Source organism: Delphinapterus leucas, chromosome 8 (genome assembly GCF_059928025.1).
Source record: "Delphinapterus leucas isolate spDelLeu-1000000601 "Yukka" chromosome 8, BTC_Dleu_Yukka2, whole genome shotgun sequence".
NCBI classification, from domain to species: domain Eukaryota; kingdom Metazoa; phylum Chordata; class Mammalia; order Artiodactyla; family Monodontidae; genus Delphinapterus; species Delphinapterus leucas.
In genome coordinates this window covers 9,528,984-9,555,145 of record NC_143136.1, presented here as the reverse complement: position 1 = coordinate 9,555,145, position 26,162 = coordinate 9,528,984, and the positions used below count along the sequence as shown (strand labels likewise).

The window sequence follows — 26,162 nt, the reverse complement described above, 5'->3', positions numbered from 1 at the left end:
GGGAGGGAGACGCAAGAGGGAAGAGATATAGAAACATATGTATATATATAACTGATTCATTTTGTTGTAAAGCAGAAACTAACACACCATTGTAAAGCAATTATACTCCAATAAAGATGTTACCAAAAAAAAAAAAAAGTAATAACCCAAACTTTAGAAAGAAAATGAGCAACATGTGATTAACTTTGCAGAATTATTATAAATTGGTAAGTAAAAGACTAATAATACCATAATACAAAAATGAACAGAGATTATGAACAATTAGCAAAAGAGGAAATACAGAAATCAACAAAGTTTGACAAAGCAATCTCATAAGTAAACAAAGAAATGTAAATTAAAAGAAGACGCCTTTATAGCCAACTAAGTCTAAGGATTTATTTTGCATGGCGATGCTCTGTTTACACTACTTTAGGAATTATAAGTCAGTAAACACTTTCTACAGGATACTTTAATGGCATATACTCAGTTCTTTTGAAAAGTTAAATTTTTAAGAATGTACTTTAAAGAAAATCACGTGTTAATAAACATATATGTAACAAGGGTATTTATAGTAGAATTATTTTTAATCATTAATTATCTATTTTATACATCTAGCTGCTGTTATTCCTGGCTGTAGAGCATTGAACGTTCCCCTCTGGTTTTACTAGATATTCTGTGAGCTTCCTATTGCCTGTACTGAATCCCCCTCAGCTTAAACAGCATAGGATATGTTCTGTGGTCTGAAACAAGGGGCCCTGTCCAGTACCATAGGTGCTCCATACAGTTTGGATGGACGGATGAACGCAGGAATGGATAGGCTATTGAAAATTGTGGGGCAGCTTATCTCCACGCTAAATGGACCAAACTATAGTCACTTTAGTTTGTATTTCTCTTTTCTTATTTCTTCCTTTATTGTTAGTTTCTCAGCCCGTTGTTTTCTGCTTTCACTACTCTGCCTCTGATGGCATCAACCAGCCTTCTAATTTGCTGTGTCTAGACTGCTGAGGGCTAAAGGCTGTACACGAAACTAAAACAAATTCTAAGGAAAGGAAGAATGATTAGTGAGTGTAGGCCTTTTCTGCAGAACCCCCCCCTCCCCGCCTTTCTAAATAGAGCCCAACTGGATTCAGTATTCTGGAGTTGGAGGGACTTTACCATGCCTGTCTGCTTCTCCTATTTAAGTGTTAAAGTTGCCCTCTAATTTTAAATAGTGAAATAATTAGTTCAGCCTAATTTTTGTCAGTCAGATCAACTCTCTTTATTATTCACAGGCACAGGGTCTGCACAGATCATTATCCATAGATAATCTTGTTTCCCACCATTATTGACCTTCCAGCGGCCCATCTGCTTCTTGTGTTTCTTTGCCTCCTTGTGAGAGGAGTCTTTGTGAGTTGCTCCAGGGGGCCGTGTCTGGGAGGGTCTGAGCAGGAAGCAGGAGCCTCAGCCCACGAGCTCTGCGCCGCTCCCCGCCCCCCACCAGTTTAAAGGAACTGTGGGCTCCTTAATGATCCTCTGTCATGCCTATTCTTTCCGCTGCTGGATTTTCACATGTGACGGGAGAATCAGGTTGGTGATGAACTTCCCTGAGCGCACAATTGGCACAGGAAGGATGGAGCCAGGAAGTGTTCTGGGGCCCTTCTTTGAGCACGTTTCATATTACCGGAGTTATCACTATGCAGTGTCAAATATCCAAGCACCTTTAAACGTTCCTAGTCTTGCATACAGGTACCAAAAAATCACGGCTATCGCTAAGGTCGGAAATAATAAATGTAATGGAAGCTTTAACTTTAGGAAAGATTTGGGGGCATGGAAGCAAGGGATTAGGAAATCTCCTGTTAAGAGTGCTTAGTAGCAAAAGACTGATGGGACTTCCCTGGTGGTCCAGTGGTTAAGACTCCACGCTTCCACTGCCGGGGATGTGGGTTAGATCCCTGGCTGGAGAACTAAGATCCCACATGCCCAGCAGTGCGGCCAAAAAAAGTAGCGGGAGACTGATGAACATAGTTGCCGTAAATGCTGGTGACGATTGAAAAGTCCTAGTAGGAAATCTTGGGTAAATGGCAGCTGAACTCTGGCGGCTTTGAACTTGGAGGGAGGGCAAAGTGGTCTTGTGCAGGTATTGGGCCAGAGGGGTCTTGTCTGTCCTTAACTTCATGGCCCTCAGGTAAAGGCCCAGACTGCAGAAGAACATCCCTGGGAAGATTATTCCCAGAGAACGGCTCCCTTTGCCATGTGTCTGGCAGGCCTGGGGAGCGACTGCATCTTGTAGGCCACTCTGTTGCATGGTGTGATGTCATGCATGCAAAGGACTCGGAATAAAACATGAGGACGGGACCCTGGCACCAGGAATGTGTAAATTTTAGGTGTGCTGGTTGGCAGTCTCCGAGGGCTGCTTGTCCGCTTCAATGCGGTTCGCTACTGAGTAGCCCGCAGTGACCTACGGTGTCCGCTGTACAAGCCCGGGGAGAGGTGACTCAAGCAAGGGTTTAACATGACGCTGAGCAGGAGTTAGCAACGCTTCTCCTCGAGAAACTGCTGCAGCCCTCGGTGAAGATCGGTTGACCACACCATTATCAGCCTGTTATGTGGCTAACTGGAAATTCACCACATAATGTTACGTATGTAAACTTAACCATATCATGTTGTATGTGTACTGTTTATAACTGTGTCACATTTTGCATCTTTTTTTTTTAAACTTTTTATTTTATATGGTAGTATAGTTGATTAACAATGTTGTGTTCGTTTCGGGTGTACACCAAAGTGACTCAGTTATACATATACATGTATCCTTTTTCAAATTTTGCATCTTAAATGAGATCAGGACTTGATTTATTCCGTTAATCGAATATTGCTTCATCCTTTAGACACTTGTGCACTTGCCTCTCCTCAAAGAGGAAGTTTCTGGAGTCAGAACTGTGTCTGGCACATCTTTGTGCACCCGTGGTGTCTCCTCCAGTGTCTCACAGGCAGCAGGGGTTGGATAGTGATGTTGTGAGTGAGTGGGCTTTTCCTTAACCCATGTATGATGTCACCCACCTCTGACTTTTTCCACCCACAGTTGTGCACGTCAGGCAAACTGTGGGAGCAGATCGTCCAGTCTGCCTGTGACCACATCACCCCAGACATGAGAGCCCTGGCTCAGGATATGGGCTGGAGACAGATGTTCTTCACCAGCAAGCTGCAGCTCCAGCGGCACCTCCGCAAGAGGATACAACAACAAGGAAGCCAGAGGAGCAGTGAGCTCTAGGGTCACACATTCCTACCTGCAGGAGAGTTGAGGCACGGCTGTGTTTTCCATCTGTGTCCAAACCTCTTCTGCTGCCTTTGATTAAGAACTAAGGTTTTGTTGATTCAAGGAGCCATAGAGTACTTGCACACAAATGCAGCACACCGCCTCTGCTGGGCTTTGCCCGAGCCACGGTCCCTGCCACAGGGAGGGTCAGCTCATGGCCCCAGCACAGGGGCAGCAGGACAGGAGGCGCCCATGCCCTGCCACCCATAAGAAAAGAGGCTTCTGCTGTATGGTAACAAACAATAAATGATTATTAGCAGGTTTTTATTACGTATGTATTTTATCTAGGCGTTGGAAAGGGGAACACGGCTTTTGAATTTTTTCCTGGTGTCTGTCATCTGAATCCATCCATGAGTAGGTGGCTGTGTGTCCCCATAGGGAACTGTGAGGGGACAGGGGCAGCGGGAGACACTCCTGCTGAGTGCAGCTGCCTTCCTGACTCTGCTCCGCTAAGATGGTATGCAGGTCCCCCACCCTCGGGACCCGGGATGCCAGGCTCCATCCCCCCACGTGAACAGCCTCTGACCTGGCCCTGGGACATGGCCGGAGAGAATTCTAGACATTCTGCTTGCAGACCTCGTGCAGAGTCCAACTTCCCAGGACTTTACGTTGTCAAATAAACGCATAAATATTTCTAAGAGAGGTGCGGCTTCCCCAAAGAAATGTGGACAGTTACTGCTATTATAACAGGGATTTTTTGGGGGGAGGGTGTTTGATTTTTATTTTATAAAAATTTTATATAAAATTTTATTGTATAAAAATTTTTATACAATTTTTAAAGGTTACTTTCCACTTACAGTTATTACAAAATATTGGCTATATTCCCTGTGTTGTACAATACATCCTTGAGCCTATCTTATACCTGATAGTTTGTACCTCCTTCTTCCCCACCCCTGAATTGCCCCTCCCTCTCCCCCTCCCCACTGGTAACCACTAGTTTGTTCTCTAGATCTGTGAGTCTGCTTCTTTTTTGGTTATATTCACCAGTTTGTTGTGTTTTTTAGATTCCACATGTGAGTATAACAGGGAATTTTAAAAACACAGGCTGTGGGTAACTGAGTGAAAACCCAAGTACATTTTGTATTCTGTTAAGTTGGCAGAGGGGCAAAAGTGGTACAGTTTTAGGGGAGAAAATTCTACCTCCCTGAGATGGGTTATTTAACAATTGTTTTCTTCCTACTTTCTCATGGCAATTAAGTACCCAGACAAGGCGCTCACAGCAGCAAATAGTCTCGTGACTCCTTTTAGGCTACGGAGCAAAGTAGCTCTCAACCTCCCATCACCTTATCAACGCTGTGAGCTCTTCCTGCCTGCAATCTCCACTTCGCTACATAGAAAAATAATGCCCTCCCAACCCCGCGCTTGCCTCCCGCTAGAGGAACTTCCTGTGATGCCCTGGAATCTCCCAAATGGTGGGGAAGAAGGGGACTCTGGCTGTCCTCCCCCCCTCACTCCTTCTGGAACAGCTCCATAGCCATAGCTTAATGACAGATTCTTTCTTTTCTGTTTTACTAAACCTGGATTCATATCGGATCAGACTTTAACCCCCATCCACACACCCTTAACACTCAGTCTTGGATTTCCAGGGACATCTGTGAAATCAAACGCAGTCTCCTTCCTGGCAGATGAAGAGCCTGTCAAAGTTGTGTCTGGTGGCTGGCAGGCAGGCGGAGGGCCTGTGCTTCTGTGCGGCTCCCGCTGCCTCGTTTCGCCCGGAAGTTACAGACTTCACTCCGGGCCAGGTTTTCAGTGACAGGTTAATACCACGTGTATACATACGGCAGCTGTGTGTGTGCACAGCATAACTGCGTAGATACCAAATTGCAACCCATTTGTAACATCGATGCAAAATGCCAACAGCTTAAAAAATTTCACGTGTAATGTTTTATCAACTGAGTTCTGAAAGCTTATGGGCATGTATAATAATCTAGATTCAACATGAATCAGTAAGAACACATATATGGCCATTTGAAAACTTACTATCTGTATAAAAGATAACAAGATAAATACAGATGCTAAAAGCTAAATAATTAAAAATGAGTTGTTAATATGTTGGCTACTGTAAAGTAATAGTTAAATAACATAGGTTATTAGATTATTTCAATACTTATTTGTCCTCAAAATTTGAGTGCCTTATTACCTTATTATAATTACTTTTACTAAAATAGGAGCAGTATCGTCAACCTAAAATCCTGCGCGGCACCAGCACTCTCATTTTGCCTCTCTCCCGCCTCAATAGGGAGGCGATGATGGTTTGCCTCTGCCTCTGTTGACAGCTTTCATGTGGACAGATAAATCTGCTTCGTTCGTGACATATTTCAGAGTAAAATGTCACAGCATTTTATACTTTTGCCTTTTCTCATCTCTTCACTCAAAAGCGTTTCTACTCGTCTCTCATTCACCATTGTAATTGTAAAAGTAAAATACTGATACTTTCTGATGATTTATATATTTAGTGTTATAAGAACAATCTATTTATTATTTTTTTTAATTAATTCACTTATTTATTTATTTTTGGCTGCGTTGGGTCTTCATTGCCGCGTGAGGGCTTTCTCTAGTTGAGGTGAGCGGGGGCTACTCTTCCTTGCGGTGCACGGGCTTCCCATTGCGGTGGTTTCTCTTGTTGCGGAGCACGGGCTCTAGGCGCACGGGCTTCAGTAGCTGTGGCACGCGGGCTCAGTAGTTGTGGCTCGCAGGCTCTAGAGCGCAGGCTCAGTAGCTGTGGCACGTGGGATTAGTTGCTCCATGGCATGTGGGATCTTCCTGGACCAGGGCTTGAATCCGCATTGGCAGGCGGATTCTTAACCACTGTGCCACCAGGGAAGTCCAAGAACAATTTATTAACAATAGCAAATGTGAATATTTAATTTATAAACTAAAAAATAAATATATTATACTCAATGTCAACTTCTATTGCTGCTTTTTTTCCTGAACAGGTTGGCATAGTACATGCATTAAACCTCGATTATATGGAATCCACAATGTTTTGTTTTATTGAGTAGGGCCAAGAATTTAGGCTGTGATTATATTTGGGGGAGGGGTGGGAAGCAGGGGTCGGGTCAAATCACTAGTTACCACTTGTTGCTGTTTTCTGAGCTGCTTGTGTACAAGATGGTCATCAGCCCTCATTTATTACCCAAACCAACTGCCCAGCTGCTGAAGAATAATATCAAAGGACCTTACATAAAACATCTGTGCAGCATAGTTTTTTGCTCTGAGCTTTAGTGTAATGACCTCTATCTTCAGTTTGTGTTGTGATATGATACAGTGTGAGAGAGAATCCAAGCTTTTCCACTCTGAACAGTTGGCTTCCACTTGAAATGGATGCCTTTGGTTGGATGTTAAACAGACAGGCTACCACCATACTAAAGAAAGGTGTGCACCTGCAGTTAAAAGCATTCTATTACGTAGCAGGTCATTTTACAAAGTAAAATTAACATCTTAGCTTTACATGTTTATTGTTTTGAAATGAGATCGTCCGCACACTGGGATAGCATTCTTTTGCCCTGGCAACATGGAACCCTCAGGGATGGGAGCTACGAAGGACTTGCTGTTTCCTGCTTATCACGTTCCCTCAAACAGAGATCTTCATTCAGAAAAGCTATTTTCCATTGGGAAATCTGTTCTGCCCATCCAGAAAGTCTGAGAGCCATACATAGATCATGGTCACGGACTGAGTTGGAATAACCTTAGGAACAATAATAATAATAGCAACTTCCATTGATTGTCTACTGGTTACCAAGAAATAAACAGGTAATAACCGATTTAATTCTTACGGCAACCCTTGAAGGTAAGTGATGATATTTCTGTCTTATAGACCAGGGGTCTATAAACTATGGCATACATCTAATCTAACCAGCCACCTGTTTCTGTATATGAAGTTTTATTGTGCCACGGTTTATGACACAGTGACAGAGTTAGATAGCCACAATATAGACTGTATGGCCGGCAAGGCCCAAATTATTCTCAGGAAGGGCAAGTTAATTTTCCAAAGGTTTTATGACTAATAAGTGGTAAAGCTGAGATTCAACTCTATGCCTACTGAGTCTATGTTCTTAACCACAAACGCCACACCACCTCTCCTTTCAGAGCCAAAACCACGTTTGGCCAGTGCAACTTGAAAAGGTGATGGAATTTGCCCAAGGTCATATTTGAAATTATAAAGGGGAGGACCTTGAGTGTACTATGAGAGACCATACTAATTTAGTTGGCCAGAGAATGTTCCAAGCTTTTAATGAACTAAATTATTACCCATTTTTCTATAAATAAATATTGTAAACTTATTTAAATACTAATAAATATATTCTTCTTCAAGGCCCTTACATGCTCTTAGGGAAAACCGGGGAAAGGACTGAATAACAGAGTGGAACATGGCTCACTGGGACCTTCCCAAACTCAGTCCTCTCTTCTTCCTGATACTTTCCTCCACTGGGGACCAGGCCTTCCCAAGGAACTCGCACCTCTTTCCACTTCACCTGACAATGGGAGAGGCTACCCAGTGCCAATTTGAGACCTTCGGCCTGACTCTCTCTGTTTTCATTGTCAGAAGTCCACACAGTTCATCTGTAGCATCTTTAATGCATTGCCAGTGATCTGCTCTCTGCCCTGACTCAGTTTCCCTTTCTTAGACGCTGATGGCTCATTAGCTTTAAAAAAGGGAGATTAGAAATCTCGCTTTCTTAGCTCACAGCTGCACCATCTAAGCCTAAACATGAAGAAAAAGATGAATCAGAAATCTACTAAAAGAGTGTAAATATGAAACAAAATATGACTCAAAAGCTATCTATTCCACGGCTTTATCATGTTAAAATTTTACCTTTTTGGTACCTTCTAAGTTGTGGCATCATTTTAAGAGACATCATTCAGAGTCTAAAGAAAGAGGAATTGAATATTTTAAATGTAAATGTGATGAGTTCATTAAAAGCCAAAAATTGATTGTTATAGCTTTTCAACCCAGAGAGGCAAAGCCATTGAAGTACCCTGCAGGGTAGGTGACTGTGCAGGGTACTTCATCACAGGAAGTGCCTCTGGCACCCAGAGAAAGGCAATGTAAGCCTTACAGCTGACACTGCTGAATGCTGGCTGGATGGAGAGTCCGCAGAAGAAATTACAGCAGCGCCACTTTGTAATGATACAGTAGCTTGTCAGATCAAAGATTTAGCTGCAAACGGGAAGGCTGAGTTAATATCTTCTCTGCAGAATCGTACTTCTGTCTCACAAATGGACAAATCAATAGATGTGGCTGGACTCGCTGTTTTGCTTGTGTTCATCTAGTATCACACCAACTAGACAAAGATCTTTTATGTGAATGCTTGGAAGCAAACACAAGGGGTGCTGAACCATTCAAAATCCTGAATAACTCGATTCACTCTCGTGGTTGATCCCGGAGCAGCTGTGTTGAGGTTTGCACTGATGGTGCAGCAGCAGTGGTAGGTGCTGCTAATGCCTCGGCACGAGTCAAAGCCGCGCCACCAAAACGCACCAGAGGTCATTGTATTTTCCATTGCTATGCTTGCGGTCAAATAATGGCCAGATTCACTTAAGGTCATCCTTGAGGAAACAGTAAAAATGACCACCTTTTATGAAGTCTTTACTCTTGACTGCACATCTTTTTAATATCCTGTGTGACAAAATTGTTACCAAGCCAAACTTGGGTCCACTTGAGCAGCAAAGCCAATCTACTGACAACCGGGTTGTGGTGAAGGAAAGTGCAGTGTTTATTGCAGGGTACCACGCAAGGAGAACAGGCAGCTCATGCTTAAAAGACCCCAATTCTGATAGCTTTCGGGGAAGGGTTTTTAAAGACAGTGTGAGGGAGGGGGTCACAGGGTGTGTGGTCAGCTCACGCACAATTCTCTGATTGGTTGATGGTGACGTAATAGGATGAAGTTTTGGGAATCTCAGTCATCAACCTTCTGGTTCCATCTCGTCTGGGGTCTACATGCTGGTGGTCAGCATGCAGTTAACTTCTTCCACCTGGTGGGGGTTTTAGTATCTGCAAAACAACTCAAGGATATGGCTTGGGAAATTATCTATAGCCCTTGATGAAGAACTAAAGGTCCTTGACTTTGTTTTATGGCTAACCCATTATTTTTGACTTGCTTGACTGCTTTCCTTTCTTTCTGCATTTTCTCAGTTCTCTGATTAAATTTGCTCTTTGGAACGCAGGGAAGGCCTAGCAGGCTAGAGCTTTTTTACAAATAAGAGGTGAGGGATGTGGGGTGGGGGTGGGGGTGGGGTGGGGTGTCCCTGGGAAGGCCCTGCAGGGTCCTGCTTGGTTTCGAAATGGAAAATATGCACAAGGCACATTAGCTGCAAATCGAAGTCCATTGCTTGTCTTGAGGAAAAGCACTCGTGTAACTGAGTTGCAAACTCAACTATGGATTTCTCGTGAAATACCATGTTCATGTTTGGCAGATACATTATTGAAAATGAGGCTGTCACTTCAAGAAAAATAACTGCAGTATTTGTTGCCAATGATAATATTTAAGCTTTCCAAAGGAAATAAGAATTCTGGAAAACTTATATCAACCTCCATGAGCTTGTCCACTTCCCAGTTGAGATATAATTCACATACCATAAAATTCGCCCTTTTAAAGTATATAATTCAATGGTTTTTATATATTCAAAAATTTGTGAAACTATCACCATTATCTAGTTTTGTCACCCCCAAAAGATACCACGTGCCAATTCCTCTCTCCTCCTAGCCTCTGGCAACCACTAATATACTTTCCGTCTATGGATTTGCATATTCTGGACATTTCATATAAATGGAACTACACAATTATCATATGATTTAAAAAAATATTGTTTGAGATATGAAAACATTTGGAAGATCTACAAAACTCAGTAGATTAGTATTTTTCCAAATTACGAAAGCATTATGTTACAAAATCCGAAATGGGCAAAAGAGCCATTCACAGTGCAAAACAGGCTTTTAATGGAACGTTTTACAAAAAGTTATATGATATGGTGTCAGATTACACAGTGCAAATAACCTTTAAGAAATACCACTTGTTGAGTTTTGTTGTGGTATCAAAAAAAAAAACAACCAAACTGCAATTATCTGAAAAGACTATTAAAATAAATACTCCTCTCTTTCCAACTACATATAGGTATGAGGCTGAATTTCCTTCATATATGTCAATCAAAACCATATATCAAAACAGATTGAATGTAGAAGCAAACATAAGAACCCAGCTATCTTCTATTTTGCCAGATATTAAAGAAATTGCAAAAATGTAAAAAAATGCTGCTATTCTTACTAAAAAAATGTTTGGGAAATATGGTTACTTTTCAAAAAATGTTATTTATATTAACATAGTAGGCTCATTATTATTTTAAAATGAAGCAATACTAAATAATTTTTTAAATTTCTCAGTTTCACTTTCTAATATGGTAAATATCAATAAGATACAGCCTACAAAAACAAAAGATCTTTGGGACTTCATTGGTTTTCAGGACTGTAGCATGGACCTGAGACCCAAGAGTTTGAGAACTGTAAGTTTAGCACTTGTTGTCTGCATCTTTCATTTGACAAATAGACATACCTTAGGGATAGTTCTGCATTCGTTTTATTGAACCTCTCTGTGTCTTTTCTATTATTAATTACAGTTTCATTTAAACAGGTTACAAGTCTCATCTCCCTTAGCTTTGTTATTGCATCACCACTTCCAGCAATAGCAGCTTCCTCTGCACGTGGGCCGCTCAAGGGCAGGCACTTGGCATCAGCCTGCCTTGTTCTAATAGGATCCCAGTTTACATCTGTCGAATGGAAGGAGACTAGGGAGACAGACAGTGGAATAAAAATACTATACACTAGGAGTGCTCCATGGATAGTAATTAATCAGAATGTCATATGCATAAAAGGAGATAATCAATGTGAGGGAGTCAGGAAAAGCATTTGAAATTGATTGGAGGTGGGGAGGAGTGTTTATCACAATATTACACACTATGGTCAAAAATTAGAAGCAACCTAAATGGCTAACAATTGGGAATTTGTTTTTAAAACATTATAGTTTATACAATCATTAAAAATGATGTTGCAGATAGGTATTTGCCATCTGGAGTTTTTTTGACTTAAACTGACCGTTTTTCCTCCCTCCTCTCTGCCTCATCTCCTCACCCCTTAAAAAAAGAGTTGACAGAATAACATTATCAAAACTGTGTTTAATGCCTCAATTGTGCTGGAGTGAAAAAAATGGTTGAGACCACTGTACTGAAGATGCACATCTACTGATACAGAAAGATGTCCTTGATAGAGTGTTCATGCAAAGAACAAATTATAATTTCCTTTATAATTATAATTTATAATAAAATTTAATTATAAATTATACTTTAAAAGTATAAAATTGTTTTTGAGAAACACAGGCACAAACAGTAAAAGGGTATAAAAGATATTGCAATGATTATATCTGGGTATTGGAAGTACATTTAAATTTTTTCTTCTTATTTTTACACTCACCTCAATATACTAATATATACTTATTTGCTTACCAAATTCAGTGTATTAATAAACATGTAACATAATACTTTTGTAACAGGAAAACAAATTATTTTTAATTTGTTAAAATATAACAGTAGCTCTCAAGCTTCTCTTTATCAAGGTGTTACACTCGTAGTCATTTATCAAAAGAAAAAAACAATGCTAATAAACTCACTTTTGCTTTTTCAAAAAAAAAGAAAGAAATCGATTGGAATGTTTTACACTTAAATATGCTGAGAGCTGGTCTCCAGTTTTAGTGAGCATAAAAATCAACTGATAAGCTTATTTATTGGGTGGGCAAAAAGTTCGTTTGGGTGTTTCTGTGACACCTTACGAAAAACCCGAACGAACTTTTTGGACAGTCCAATACGAGGCAGATATCTTGGTCCCATCCTCCAAGATCCCAATTCATTAGGTTTTAAATAGCCCCAGGAATCTGCATTTAAAATAATTCTGGATACAAGTTTTAAATTGAAAAATCGTCATGTGCATAAGGGAAAAAGTCAGGCCCACCCCAGAGCCCAAACTTCCCTCCCCAGAGCTGAACACTGTTAATGTTCCCTTCTGTTTCCTTCCAGAAATGTCCTATATATATATATACACAAGCCATATGAGTAACCTTTTTTGTAGTTAGCAAAAATGTAATTGGGGGTACATTAAACATGTCTTGCTTTTTTTCTCTTAGCAATATATCTTGGATACTGTTGTCTAATTTTACATATGAATCGGTCTTTTTTTTTTTAACAGCTGCATAAATACCATACTTTAACAGTTCCCATTGATGGACATTTAAATTATTTCCAGTCTTTTATATAACAAACAATAAATCAAAAAATCCTTGTTCATTTGTCTTTGTTCATATGTAGGAAAAAATTTTAGAAATGCAGTTGCCGGATTATAGGGTGTGTGCATTTTAAATTTTGTAGCTGAACTTGGCCCTTCTAACAATCACGCTCAGTGATTCTCTCTCGGTGGTTTTATAACCATACCTAGAGAAAGGGGAAAGAACCAAACGGATAATTATCACTTATATTTTAGGAGTTTTCCTCTTAAAGATAAGAAAATAAAGATTTTGTACAAAAACTCACTGACCATCTTTAAAGAGGACAAAATTTATTTAGTTGTATGTAAATGAAAAGTATTTGGATATGTGAGGGGAAACCTATAAAGCACATAACAAATATACAATCAACCCTATATAATATCATCAGGATATATTTAAACAGGAAATAATGTATTTGCTGTAATTCTTTATAAGCATTCTCTTTTTTTTCTGTTGGCAACATGAATATTGCAAGTAGGTTTTACTTTTGTCTTTGTAAAACGGGGACTTGATTTGGTAGAGATCACCGCTTCTAAAAATATGGTAAATCAACGAACAACTGGACAGACTGAACATAAGCAGGTCTCACTTGGATATTTAACTAAAGCTGGGTCATTGGATAAAAAGTTCGTATTTGTGATGCACAACTAGTAATGCAAGCATCAAAATGCATCAGCTGTATAGCACCGTTCCCAGTATTTAACACCACCTCTTGTTAATTTGGTATTGTCAGTAAATGAAAGTAAGGGAGTAATGTAGTCAGTTTTAAAACACACAACATGTTTTTCAATCTATCATCCTAATTTAATGGTAAATATATAGAGAGAAAAACGTTGCCTCAGCATTTAAGATTACCTTTATCAAAAACAGAGAGCTGGGTTCTTTCACAGCAGCCAAAGATGTCATGATAACAAACGGGTCATTGTGTTGGACCAAATGGAGTATGACATGCAATTTATTATCTATAATAATTTACAGGCAATTCTTTAATCATTGGAGGTAATATTGCATATGTTAGCCATGCTTTTGTTTCTCCTTTCCATTAGCCGCCTTTTATGATTATTGTTATTTTGGCGGTCCCTTTCATTACCCAACCCCTCCCACTAGACATTAGAGCAGGAAATAGTGGAGATGAAACAAAAAGGAAACGTGTCCGTGTAATCACTTGTTAACAGCTCTAAAGGGTTTGGTGGAGTAAAAGACTGAAATGGATGGCTAAAATTAGGCTGGGGTAACATTCTGTGACTCCAATTACTAGTACCATTCCTGCCTCTAATTACCAAGGATAACTGAGAATGGTCTGTACTCACTTTAGATAAATTTGACCCAAGACACTGGCCATGATATTAAAGCATTTTTGTGTGTGTGTGATGAGCAAATTGTAAGTGGAAATTTAAATAGTTCTAAAATATGTGTAAACAAGTAAGGCAGCCAGAAATTTCAGAATGATTCTGGGAAGAACATTCTGCAGTGTGAAACATGTTTGGCTTAGAAAAATAGAGATCTCCGATAAAGGAAGAGCATTATGTGATATCATGGATCACAGTTATCTCCTGTTTGAAATCAACCAAGAGAACTATTTTAAAAACTGTGCTGAGCTCAGGCAGATGAACTGTCCATAGAACAGCAAGACACTGGAGAAGGGCTATTTGTTACCACTACTGCAATGTCAAGTGCACAGACATTTGGACCAAGGGCATTTTATTATCCTCACAACCTGACAGTCTCATATTTGGGATGAGTAACATGCTTGACAGATGATTTAACCACCAACTTTACATGTTACCCAGCAATTAGTTTTCTATTTTATTTACTGGGCAGGAGAAACTCAGAAAAAATTTTTTCTATAGGCCTCAGATCGTGCTCATAAACTAAGAGGCCAATGAAATGAATAAAAGTGCTTGAATCGTAGCCCTTGATTCAGTGGTTGTATGCATGAATATGACTTTCACTAAGGAGATTATTAATATTTATTTGTTAAGGTTTTGTCTCAAGGTTCAGTTTATAACTGGATAATATTGAATTAGGAGTAACGGCAAATGCTTTTCTTAGAGAAAGATTTAGAAATTGTATGCCCTAGCTGCAGAATTCTTTAATAAAAATATAAACTGTGTTTCTTTAATTGTACCAAATATATTACCTTTGAAGTTAGAGCCTGCTTTTGTTTTACACTGGTAGATCAACAGCTCCCTGTAACAATTTCTGAAATCCAGCATAGTCTGCTTAAAACCCATTTACAGGTTTTCCCCACTATCTGAAAGCAGAGTGTTCTATGAAACCTTAACTGAAATGGCATAAAGCAAAGAAGCCATGACCTTAGGTCACATCTTGCTCATGGATGCACAAAATAAATCGAGATCAAGTACAGATGCTCACAGACACAGGTCAAAGCTATGGCGACTTGAGGCTGAATTGCGGAATGTGGTTCCCCGGAAGGAGCCTGAGGGCGCCACTCTTGCTGCTCCGGCCGAGCTGCCTCTATAAAGGTTCACAGCAAAACAAACGCGAACGTGGTTCCCCTTTTCTTTTTGTAAAAGCGAAAATCCTCCTTGGGTTTCTTCTGGTGAGTGAAAACAGGTACTAACGTAGGTCTTTCATAAAAGCAAAGCAGTGGAAAGCGCTTTCAAAAAGCAGGGGAGACCTGTATCTGTAAGATTTCCAGAAGCACTTAGATACCTTATTTTCATCTTAAAAAGAAGTAGTTGGGTTGAAAAGCTTTAATTCTTTGTTTTAAAAACTGTTTCTAAAACCCTAGTCTTAGTGGATGATGAGATACTTTTTAGAGGGCGTTTCTACCAATGATTTAATAGGCTGTCTTTGCAGGACACGGTCATCTCTAAGATGCATGTAGTCCTTAATGCCTCTCCCTGCACAGGAAGGCAGTGCTGCTTTCAAACGAAGCCATGACAAAGGCATTTACAAACGACTGTGCCAGTTATGGGACAACGTACTTTCCCATGATATGTCACAGGCTCCTCACAGCAACCATGTGAGGTAGGCATGAGTATGGCAAAGAAATCTTACATGGGACATAACAGGACACTACACATTTGCACCGTCTATGTATTTTTTTCTGGACTGTCCTATAATTTGAATACACGGTTGAATGAGTAAAAAGAGTATTCCTACCATGTAGAGTAAACCACATATATAAAAGGAAAAATCATATTTTTGTGTGATGTCGTAGATCCACCCTACAAAACAAAAAAGAATATATTCAGTGTAATGAAGTTGAGAAAATAAAGTCAAGAGCTCAAAGCAAGCATTTATTGCTACTATAAATAATTCTCTAAGGATTTATTATATGTCATTTAATGCCCCAACCGTTCATTTAGCCATTTTTAAGTCTGGGCTGTTGGAACCAGAGTTCTTGGTGCATGGGGACGGCTGCATTTATCTTTGAAGTCACTGGGGTACTTTTAAAGGCACTGAAACAGTAGCTGGCCGACCTATAGGGAGAATCTTCTGGCCCACAGCCCTTGGGGTAACTCTCAGGCCGGCACAAAGCCAGCAGCAAAAAGTGAATCTAATGATTTTCTTTTTACACAAATATAAACACAAATCTTTTCTAAAACCTCAAAACTCTTCTGAAGAAGATTCTCGTGTATATACAAAGAGGCTGGGCAGAAGACATTTGAACTTTCATTCATTCTGAAGTATAAGGGTAAGTATCTGTTCTAGAAAGAATCAAGATTTCCAGGTTTTATAAAATTCACATTTACAGCTATAAACCTTTAATATGTATATTTAAATTTGCGAAAGTTTAAATTGCCAAAGACATAGCTTTAAATGCTAACTAAATTATCGGTTCTTTAAAAAAAAATACTTTGCTATTATAGTCTAATACTTTCATATAATGATCTTACTAGGGCCTGTAAGATACTACCATATTTCATGGATTCTAAGGCACCATGAATTACGTGGTGCATCATTATCTTATGTATCAATAAAAAAGAAATGTATCATCAATTAAAATATGACTTGATATTTTCTTAGAACTTTGTACAAGCTATTCTGATTTCAGAGATGTTAAAATGTGAAAAAAGAGTCTCAGAAACTATGAAGCGTGATGTTTCATTCACTTCAGTTATCAATCCTAAGGATCAGTCACATGTCTTGGTCCCCACATAGCCAGCTATGCAAACTGAGAGGATTAAGCTACATACAGAATTTTATTTATGGTAAAAATGTAAATATAAGCATTCACTTTTTCCATTTCAACAAGTGCATTAATTAGCAAAGACATAAGAAAAATAGAAATGATTTAATGATCAAACACAGCATTCCATGGTCACTTTAAGAAAATTATCTTTTAAAAAGTATCTAATTGGCAAATGAACGCATAAATACAACTTATAACCTTCTCGACCAACAAACAGCTACACAAAAGCAACTGCTAAATGTGTAAACTACTATCTCTGACTTCCTGTGGCTTATCTGTATCTCTTGTTTATTGTGTCTAGTGCTTAACGCACCTGGATGAGTCAAGGCTGTCATAAAGAAAAACAAACAACAGCATCGAAAATGTATACTTTTAAAAAACCCCTCAAGAGCTATGAACCTGGATATACTTTAAAAGTAAACCAAGTTTTTGAGTTTGTTATTTGATATATAAAAGAAGAGAATACCAGAGTCCTTAGATGTGGCTTAGTAAATGTTCTATCATCTTTTCTTAATTTCCAGTTTGAGACTAGAAGGACAGATAAGATTAGACATATAATCCAGAAACAGTGATTCAGCTTCAGCATTGAATCAGAAAGACACAGTGACATATGAACAAAAACACACCCAACTTTTGCTCGGTGCCACCATTTGTCAGCTGTGGACCACTGTGAATTATGATGAAGTGAATAATTCACTTGCAGATAACGCTGGGTGGTGTGTCTCTATAAGAGTACATGACAGCTCTATCTTCAGCTACAATTTCTAAAAAATCAATACATATAAATGAGGTTCTCATACCCCACTCATCCCATATGAAAGCTGATCTTGTCAGTTTAACCGTTAAATCCTCCCTTTTCATATGATCAAGTGATTGAGAGTAGGAAATGATGCCTCTAAATAACCAACAGCTGAAACAAGTTGATTTCGCATCACTGCCTAACACGGACTCAGGACAAAATCCTCATTGGAGAATTAATTTGTACTTAGTTCAGACTATTTATGTACTTTTCGGTTACAAGTGTTTGAGTACAAGCTCCAGGGCTCTGTGATATGGCCCCTGTCCACCTCTCTTGCTGCCCAGAGCTTAACCACAAGCACAAGCCATTCTGAATATTCTGGAGTTTCAAACATATTTGTCTTGACACCTTGTCTGTACATGTACTATTCCCCCTTCTGGGGGGACAGTAATAAACCCATCACCCTTAGAACACCCTACCATCTCCTTCCCACCGCTCCATCCTCCCTCTTGTCTCCACAGACTACAGAAAATGTGTGCTAAGTGTGTTACATATTGTTACAGCCTTATGTTGAATTAATTATATTTTAAGATCTTGCATCTTTCCCCTAAAAGTATAAACTTTTGTAAAAGCATCTTCACACACCCCATTCTTTTAAAGTAACTCACAAGTCAATTTCTCAAAAAGTGCACTCAACTTTACCAAACAAGTTTGGTACAAATTGGAGTAGTCCTAAATTTTATGTTAGATTAATCCCATAGGTTTTTCCAATCTACCTTTATCTGAAACGATTCCAGATCCTGCCATCTCCACTAGTCTGAACCCAACCCAGTCCCAAGTCAGATGCAAAGCAGGTCAGGAGACAGTACTTTACCATGTGCTTTGGCCCAACACATGGGGACGAACTCTTTAGAAACAAGATGTTTCAGACAAGATGCCCGCCTCATTCATCCTTCACCATCTCTCCCTGTAGGTCTGAACTCATCAGTCCCTTGGTTTGGAGCTTGGATCCTTGGCAGTCCTGATCCAACCATCCACCGAAATCAACAGCTTCAAAGTAAAATCTGGTTCCCTATTAAACTGCATTTCTTTTTCATTTGAGTCTGTCAAATGAGGAGTGACAGCTATTTTTCTTACTTATTAAATAAGTGTTCCCAGCTCTTGATGAAAAAACATTACAAATTATTGTTAGGGTGTTATACTTTATGCAAATATTGGAGATACATGTAGGTTCTTGGTCAGTCAAATCTGGTGGCTGAGCTTTGCTATACTTTACCCTGGAAACATCTAGAAAAGTACTATTATTATATCTTTAAAAGTGATGAACTGAATGCCCAGTAACATTATAAATGAATTACATCATGAAGTTCAGGTTGCTGAGTGACAGGGTTGAAATGTCTGTTCAATATCTTTGATTGCACATTCTTCTCCTGAATGGAAATGTGTGATTGTCTAACATGCTACTAAATTGTACCAGACTTTTTAGTGCCAGTAGGAACCGCTTTGAAAAATGGAAAACACATTCATTTCTAAACCCATTAAAAGCGAAAAAGCTAATGTGAACAGTAATTTTCCTTCTAGCACATCAAGGTAAGTAATAATTTCTAGTCAACCTGGAATTTCTAGCAAGAATTTAATGTGGTTTTTTTAGTCACTCATATTGCCAGGCACTTCGGCAGTATCATGCGTAAAGGCTGGCCTTGCATCTCTTGCAATATTGGCTCCTTGGCCTGGAAAGTCAATGAATTAAACACAGTACAGTTAGCTAATCATGTTGTTCAGCGTCCCTCAGTGCGTGAATTCAGTGGAAGGAGAAGAAACAAACAAAAAGAAGGAGAGGTCCCTTTAGGTTGCTGGCCTGGAGATGTTCATCAGAACATTGATTTTAGAGTCCCCATGGCAGCATTTGACACATATTCATGTCAGGTTTGTAATACAGTGGTTTCTACCATCTATGGTGTATCAAATTCAGCTACAGACTCCACTTCTAGGGAGGACCGTTGAAGCAAGCAGAGATCAGACCTGGTGACTGAGGGTTGGGTATAACTCCATGTCTTCTAGTTATAATTCCTTTCTCTTCCGCTCAAGAAAGTGCACTAGAATCCAAGTGTGTGGAAAGGAAATGACCATAGGGATGGGATAAGGAAACCATGCTGGCAAACCTTGGTGCTTTAATTAACATCGATCATGAATTACTTCTGCTGCACCTCACGGCTGTGTTGTGATACCGCTATTGCAATCTGATGGATCAGTATAAAATAATCGCAGACTGACCATTAGAAGCAGAAAGTACCCCTTGGATCTTGCAAAGAAACATCAATGGCAGATTCTATTTCCACATACAATGTATCTGAAGGACTTCCAACGAGAGGGTGGATGAGCCACTGATAATGTCCCCATCCCCTTAATGGATATTTAACTCCTTTGGAAGTTACCATTGGCTGACTGATCCAACCCCCCAATCCCAGTTCTTTTCTCCTTTCCTTCCTTCCTTTCCTTTTCTCCAGAGGCTGGAAAGTAAAATTCTCCAATTCTCAGTTCCCCTTGAAGTTTGGACTAGCTGCGTGACACAGTTCTGGCCAATCAGATATAAGTGGAAGTCTTCTGGGACTGAGTCTTTTGTTCCTTCCTTTTTCTTGTTATAAATGAGGATGTAGTGGCTGGAGCTACTGCAGGCATTGTGTGACCATGAGGCCACTAGCATGAGGAAAAGGCCAAGAGGATCTTGAGACACTGCCCCAATATCATCTAGTCTCTGAATTCTAGATTTCTGGTTATGTGACACAAATCTCTGTTTAAGCTACCATTGTCAGGGTGTTCTCTTATAACCAAATGCATCCCTAACTGATAGAGAATTCTATACTACGAGATCACTGAGCAGTACTGACTCTTCCACTGCCAATATAATAGTCTGCTGCACTGCTGTAGATACTCACTGGCACCTAGAAATGCTGGCTTGCATCTCTGTATAGGAGCAGCTTGATCCAGGAGGGGCCCCATATGTAGCCTCTGGGGTTCCTAAAGCAATTCTTGGGCCTTAAACCTTTTGTCAGCCAGCTGCCAGTGTTGTCAGCTGAATAGGTAAAAATCTATGATTTCTTGAGCTTCAGTCCTGAGGGGGACTTAAAAATGGTTGTGTTGGCATAAGCCCTCTGCCAGCGCAGTTCTAGGACAGGTGACTGTAGGCTCTGTAGACAGACTGGGAAGCAAGGGGTGGGGAGGGCTTTGTCCTGCACCCATGAGGTTCCCCCATCCACTGGGAAGAAGTATTTCTGCAGAGGATATGAGGATAAAGGGCCTGGAGCAGCCAGATAGGCAGAGGATGGGGGCACCTGAACAGGTGAGATTCTACCAGGTTAGCTTAAAACCCTGCACAGAACTTCTGGCAGCTCTGACAACTGTCACCAGTCCTGCCTGGCCTGGCTGCCCTACGAGCCACCTCCACAGAGCACCTTTGTTTTCACATTTGGCCCCAGCCCCTGCCATACTTTGTGGGCTCCTGCCTCCAATCCCTGGACAGTGGGTAGACTTTGTCACCTTTGCCCAGTACCTGGCCTCTTGGGGACTGGGTCTACCTACCACAAAGCTTAAAACCTGCCCAGAATGACAGGCTCAGAGAGGTACCTGGCCCAGACACAGGACTCCTTGGTGGTGCCTACGGCTTCCGGTATGCCCGATGCAAGAAGGAAAATCTCCATTGAACTGAGGTGAATACATGTGAGAGATCTCACCCTAGATGTTGCCAACTGGTGGCCTCTGGGCCAGAGGTAGGCAGAATGTCCCAACTCTCCCCAGATGCCCACTTCCTAATCCCTGGGAACTGTAAATGTTCCCTTATGTGGCAAAAGGGACTTTGCAGACGTGATTAAGTTAAGGACCTTGAGATGGGGGTTATCCTGGATTATCCGGTGGACCCAATGTCACCAGCATCTTAAAAGGAGAAGGCAGGAGAGTCAGAATTAGAGAGATGAGAAGATGCTATGATATTGGCTTAGAGGATGCAGGAAGGGGCCGGGAGCCCAAAAGCAGGAAGCCTCCAGAAACTGCGCAAGACGAGGAAACGGATTCCCCCTGAGAGCCTCCAGAAGGAATGCAGTTCCACCAACACCTTGATTGTGGCCCATTGTGATCCACTTACGCCTTCTGACCTCTAGAAGTGTAAGATAATACATTTGTATTGTTTTAGGCTACTAGGTTTGTAGCAATTTATTACAGCACCAGTAGGAAACTACTACAGGGCTACATCCACGGAAGTGCTCTGTTGGACCTACACACGGTGTTTTGAACATTTGGAGATGTTACCTAAGAGTGCAGAGTCCTAGCTTCTCTTGGACAGCGGGGGGAGGGGGCTAACCACAGAAGAGCTAGCAATGATTTTCTGTATTTCTTGGTGATGGAAATCCGCTGGAGCAGGGTAGAGGCTGTCTCTTTCGGACGGGGCAGGGGCTCGGCACTATTCCACCGTGCGCTTTACCAGCCTGGTCGTTGATCTCACAGGTTAGGGATCAAAAGTTCATCTACATTCTATATGAAAGAATGACCTCTAACTTGCTAAAATTTATAACAGAAATTGGGGGCAGGAATGGGAAAAAAAAGGACCATGTACACAAATGGAAACTTCCTTCTTATTCATCCTGGACTTTTAACACAAATGAGAACACGACTTTCTACATGCACTCCAAGCTCTTAAAGCCTTGAATGGTTTACCTGCAAAAGGTGGTCCCAGCAACGCAGAGATGCCGTTAGCACAGATGATGATGCCGTACGCGTTGGCTAAGTGCTCAATCCCCACCAAGTCTTCAGTCACCACCGGCATCAGGGAGAAATAACCGCTGGAAAACCCTATCAGTGCACAGATGACTGCCAGGCCAGCGTACGTGTGCATCAAGGGCAGAATAAAAATGCTGAGGACTAGGGTGAAGTTGGTCATCAGGAAGACATTCCAAACGCTGATGCAAGGTAAGTCGGCCACAACGCCGAGGATCACTTTTCCGAAGATATGAACTATTGCTATGATCGAAGTCAGAGGGAAAACATCGTTTTGCTCTGATAAATTATACAAATTGACTATTTCTGGGAGGTGAATGAAAGGGATGACAAAGCTGCTGTACGCAAACAGAGCCCAGAAAATAAAGGCAACAAACATCCGATTGGTAAAGAGCGAGGCTGTCCCAAAATAGCCCAAGTACCAATCCCGGAAGCCCTTCCTGACCCTCATGGTCAGCCGGCTCACGGTCTTCAGAACCCGAAAGGCGCACATGTCCTTTCTGTGTGCAGCCTTCTCGTGGCACGCCTGGGCTGGCATGTCCCCGAGGGAGTCCTCGGTGCCGGGGCCGCCCCCCTTCTCTTCCGCTCCGCCCAGCTGTCCACTGGACCGAATAGATTCGGTGGAGTGAGCCGGGAGGACGTGTGGCTCTTTCCCTTCTGGGTCGTCTCCATCCGTCCCAGGAGAGAGGGGCCTCATGAGCGCCCCGCAAACACACAGGTTCAGGGACACCGCGCCTTGGATGAACATGGCATTCCGCCATCCGTACTCTGCGCACAGGTACTTGAGCAAAACCGTCATGAGGAATGTGCCAAACCCGGTCCCGGTGGTGCTGAGGCCCTGGGCGAGCGCGCGCCTCTTCTGGAAGTACCTGCCCACCATGACCACGGCCGGCAAGTAGGCCATCCCGCTGCCAAAGCCTGCGCACCCGAGAGGGAAGAAAAGGCACACGGCACAGCGTAAATGGCCATAGCCCGAATCTGCAGCCTTTAAAGATCATCTGCATTTTATTATGTTAGTTTCTATAACTTTTCTTTCAAACAAAGAAATAATCATGATTGTAAAAATGGAGCTCGAGGGGCAAGTACCAATATTCACCCAAAGAAGCCCACTTCTAGTCCATCATTTCCCCCAACAGGCTTTTCAGCATAGGTCACTCCAATAATAATAATAATAATAATAATAATAAACTATTATATTAAATAAATAAATAACAAATATATATATAAGAATTAAATAAATAAAATAAGTCTGCATTCTCACATCAGAATATAAGCTCCACCAGGGCAGGACTGTGTCTGTATTATCACTCCTGGTATGCCGGGCACTGCTCAGAGCATGCAGTGTGTGCTTAGTGATTCGTTGAAAGAATGAATGGATTCTGAGGGCTCTGCTGCTAATTGCACTTAATACACAGGAAAGTACTCATGTACAAGGGGATGAAGAGTGACTCCAGGCAATTTACAGAAGCCTCAGGAATGGGCCAATGTGTTCCCAAATGAATTAGAAGAATAAAAGGAATTAAAATGTACCTATAAGGATACGTAGCTACTAGATGTCAAAATCACCTAACACTCATTTGCATCTCTGGTTTTTAATTGTATCTTTCTTAGAAAATAGGAACGGTTTGTGATTTACGGGCACAAAATTAAAATGCTGGTGGGGAAGATTGTGTCTATTGGGGGCAGGGTGTACTGGGAGTGCTTTGTGCTTTCTGCCCAATTTTGCTGAACCTAAAACTGCTCTATAAATGAAGCCTATTTAAATTTAAAAATAAAATAAATATGAAATAAAATAAAATGCTAGCCAAGAGGTTGAGGGTTGTGTTCTTAACTTCTAGGTACACACAGAGGGAAACCATAAGCCCCGCTTCAGGTGGTCATGGGGCCACACACGGTTCTAATGCTCACAGCCTCCTGACATTAGGATAGCAGCTTGATAGGAGAAAAGAGACTTGGACCAATAGCACTCCCCAAAGCCGAGAAGCTTTCCTAGTTTCGCATCATTTAATAGTTTCAGAATTACTTGAATCTGGAAGGAGAGCAGAGCGGTCATACATGCAAACATAATGACAATTACCACTAACTGAGTGGTGAGGATGTGCCAGTTGCTTTTCAGGCTTTATCTGATTTACTTTTCACAATAATCCAAAAGCTACCTGTGGTTATACCCATGTTATAAAAGGGGGCATTGAACCTCACGGAGATTCAGAAATTTTCACCAGACCCTGCAGCAGGTAACTGGAGAATCCGGGTTGGAATTCAGACCCAACTGCAGAAGTCTGGTCCCTTTCCACTGCCTGCACTGCCTCTCATCCTAAACTGCCCATCTGCCCGGCTGCCAGCACATTGCTGCAGAAGGATTTTGCTTCAGTTTCTAAAATAAGCTCCAAGAAGCAACCTGCCTCCTTTATTTACCTTAGAGCAGTGATAATCTACAGCAACTGTCAGGGGCCAGTGATCCTCAACCAACTGCTCCTCAGATGGATACCCTTGTTTTAAGAACAATTAAGCCAGTTTCTAAGTAATTCCCAGCGAAAGCAGGGGCAGGTCCCCAAGCCACCTGCCAAGCCTCAGCGAGGGAAGCAACATAGCAATCATTTGCGTGACGGGGTAGAGGAGGATGAAGAAAACGGCTACCCTTAATTTTGAACCAAACTCTGAATTAACTTCTATGAGTTTGAAGTCCGCAAAAGGCAGAAATCTCTAATTTCCTAATATTTAAAAGGGACAGAGAAAAACATTCAATAGTCCATAAACTGGTCCTACATCCTGACCAGTTGGTTGACTTCCAGTTATCTGCATGCTGTTTGAGAAAATTAATTGAATTCTGAAGATTTCTTTGGCTAATATGAATTGTGAGGAGCTTATCTCTTTATAAAATCTGGTTGTTCCCTTTGCTAGAATGTTCCTGCCCTCGGAGAGCCCTAGGGCTTGGGCCCCATCCCCTGCTTGCATCTTCTCAGTAATGCTCACAAGACCATCCTACTTTATTATTTTTTATTTTTATTAAAAAAAAAACTTTGGGGGGTATAATTGATTTACAATGTTGTGTTAGTTTCAGGTATACAGCTGACCATCCTACTTTTTTTTTTTTTTTTTTTTCCGGTATGCGGGCCTCTCACTGTTGTGGCCTCTCCCGTTGTGGAGCACAGGCTCCGGACGCGCAGGCTCAGTGGCCATGGCTCACGGGCCAAGCCGCTCCGCGGCATGTGGGATCTTCCCGGACCGGGGCACGAACCCGTGTCCCCTGCATCGGCAGGCGGACTCTCAACCACTGCGCCACCAGGGAAGCCCATGACCATCCTACTTTAAAATGCAAGCCTCTCTTGCCCTCCACTTCCATTCCCAATCTCTCTTACCCTACTTTTCTTTTTTCCTATAGTAAGTACTTGAGAGTATAATTTACTTTGTATTGGGTGTGTTGTTTATGATCTGACCCCTTCTCCCCTACAACTACCACTATAAGCTCCATGAGGGCAGGGATCTTCTTCTGTTGTGTTTTCCGATACATCTCTTCCAAGCACCTAGGACTGTGTCTGGCACATAACAAAGGAATGGAATGAATAAAAGAAAGTTCTCTGGGAAAGTAAAGTGATCATATTTTGAAATAATAGCCACCTTTCTCATACGGGTTAAATTGATACTTCCAGGGTTAAGGTACAAAATACTCAGCTGAAAAATTAGTGTATCAGTGGTTATTTTGAAAAAATAATTATTTGTTAAAGAACCAAGAAATTCTTTGACATTAAATATTGTAGCACAGTATTATTGTCCTTATGATTGTACTGGGGAGATGTGTAGCAGAAAGAACCTAGCTGGCCTTGGGTTTAAATCCTGGCTCCACTCCCCATAAGTAACCATGTGACCTTGCCCAAGTCAGTTAAACATGCAGCTCACTGGTGTTGTGTTCCTGAT

At 41.1% G+C, this 26,162-nt stretch overlaps 2 protein-coding genes across 5 annotated transcripts in view; one reads left to right on the top strand and one right to left on the bottom strand.

Moving 5' to 3' along the window:
* FBXO36 (F-box protein 36) overlaps positions 1 to 15,767 on the top strand; it is a 113,156-nt gene extending 97,389 nt beyond the window's left edge. The window contains exon 4 of the mRNA XM_089916268.1: positions 3,038 to 15,767. Within this exon, the coding sequence (XP_089772394.1) occupies positions 3,038 to 3,226 (189 nt within the window). The 3' untranslated portion in view covers positions 3,227 to 15,767. The remainder of the gene's footprint in view (positions 1 to 3,037) is intronic.
* Positions 12,853 to 26,162, bottom strand: part of SLC16A14 (solute carrier family 16 member 14) — a 32,357-nt gene continuing 19,047 nt past the window's right edge. For all 4 annotated transcript variants that reach the window (XM_089916266.1, XM_022567912.3, XM_022567911.3 and 1 more), the window contains exons 4-5: positions 22,188 to 23,165; positions 12,853 to 15,773 (exon numbers count right to left, since the gene is read on the bottom strand). In XM_089916266.1, coding sequence (XP_089772392.1) covers positions 15,622 to 15,773; positions 22,188 to 23,165 — 1,130 coding nt within the window. In that variant the 3' untranslated portion in view covers positions 12,853 to 15,621. The remainder of the gene's footprint in view (positions 15,774 to 22,187; positions 23,166 to 26,162) is intronic.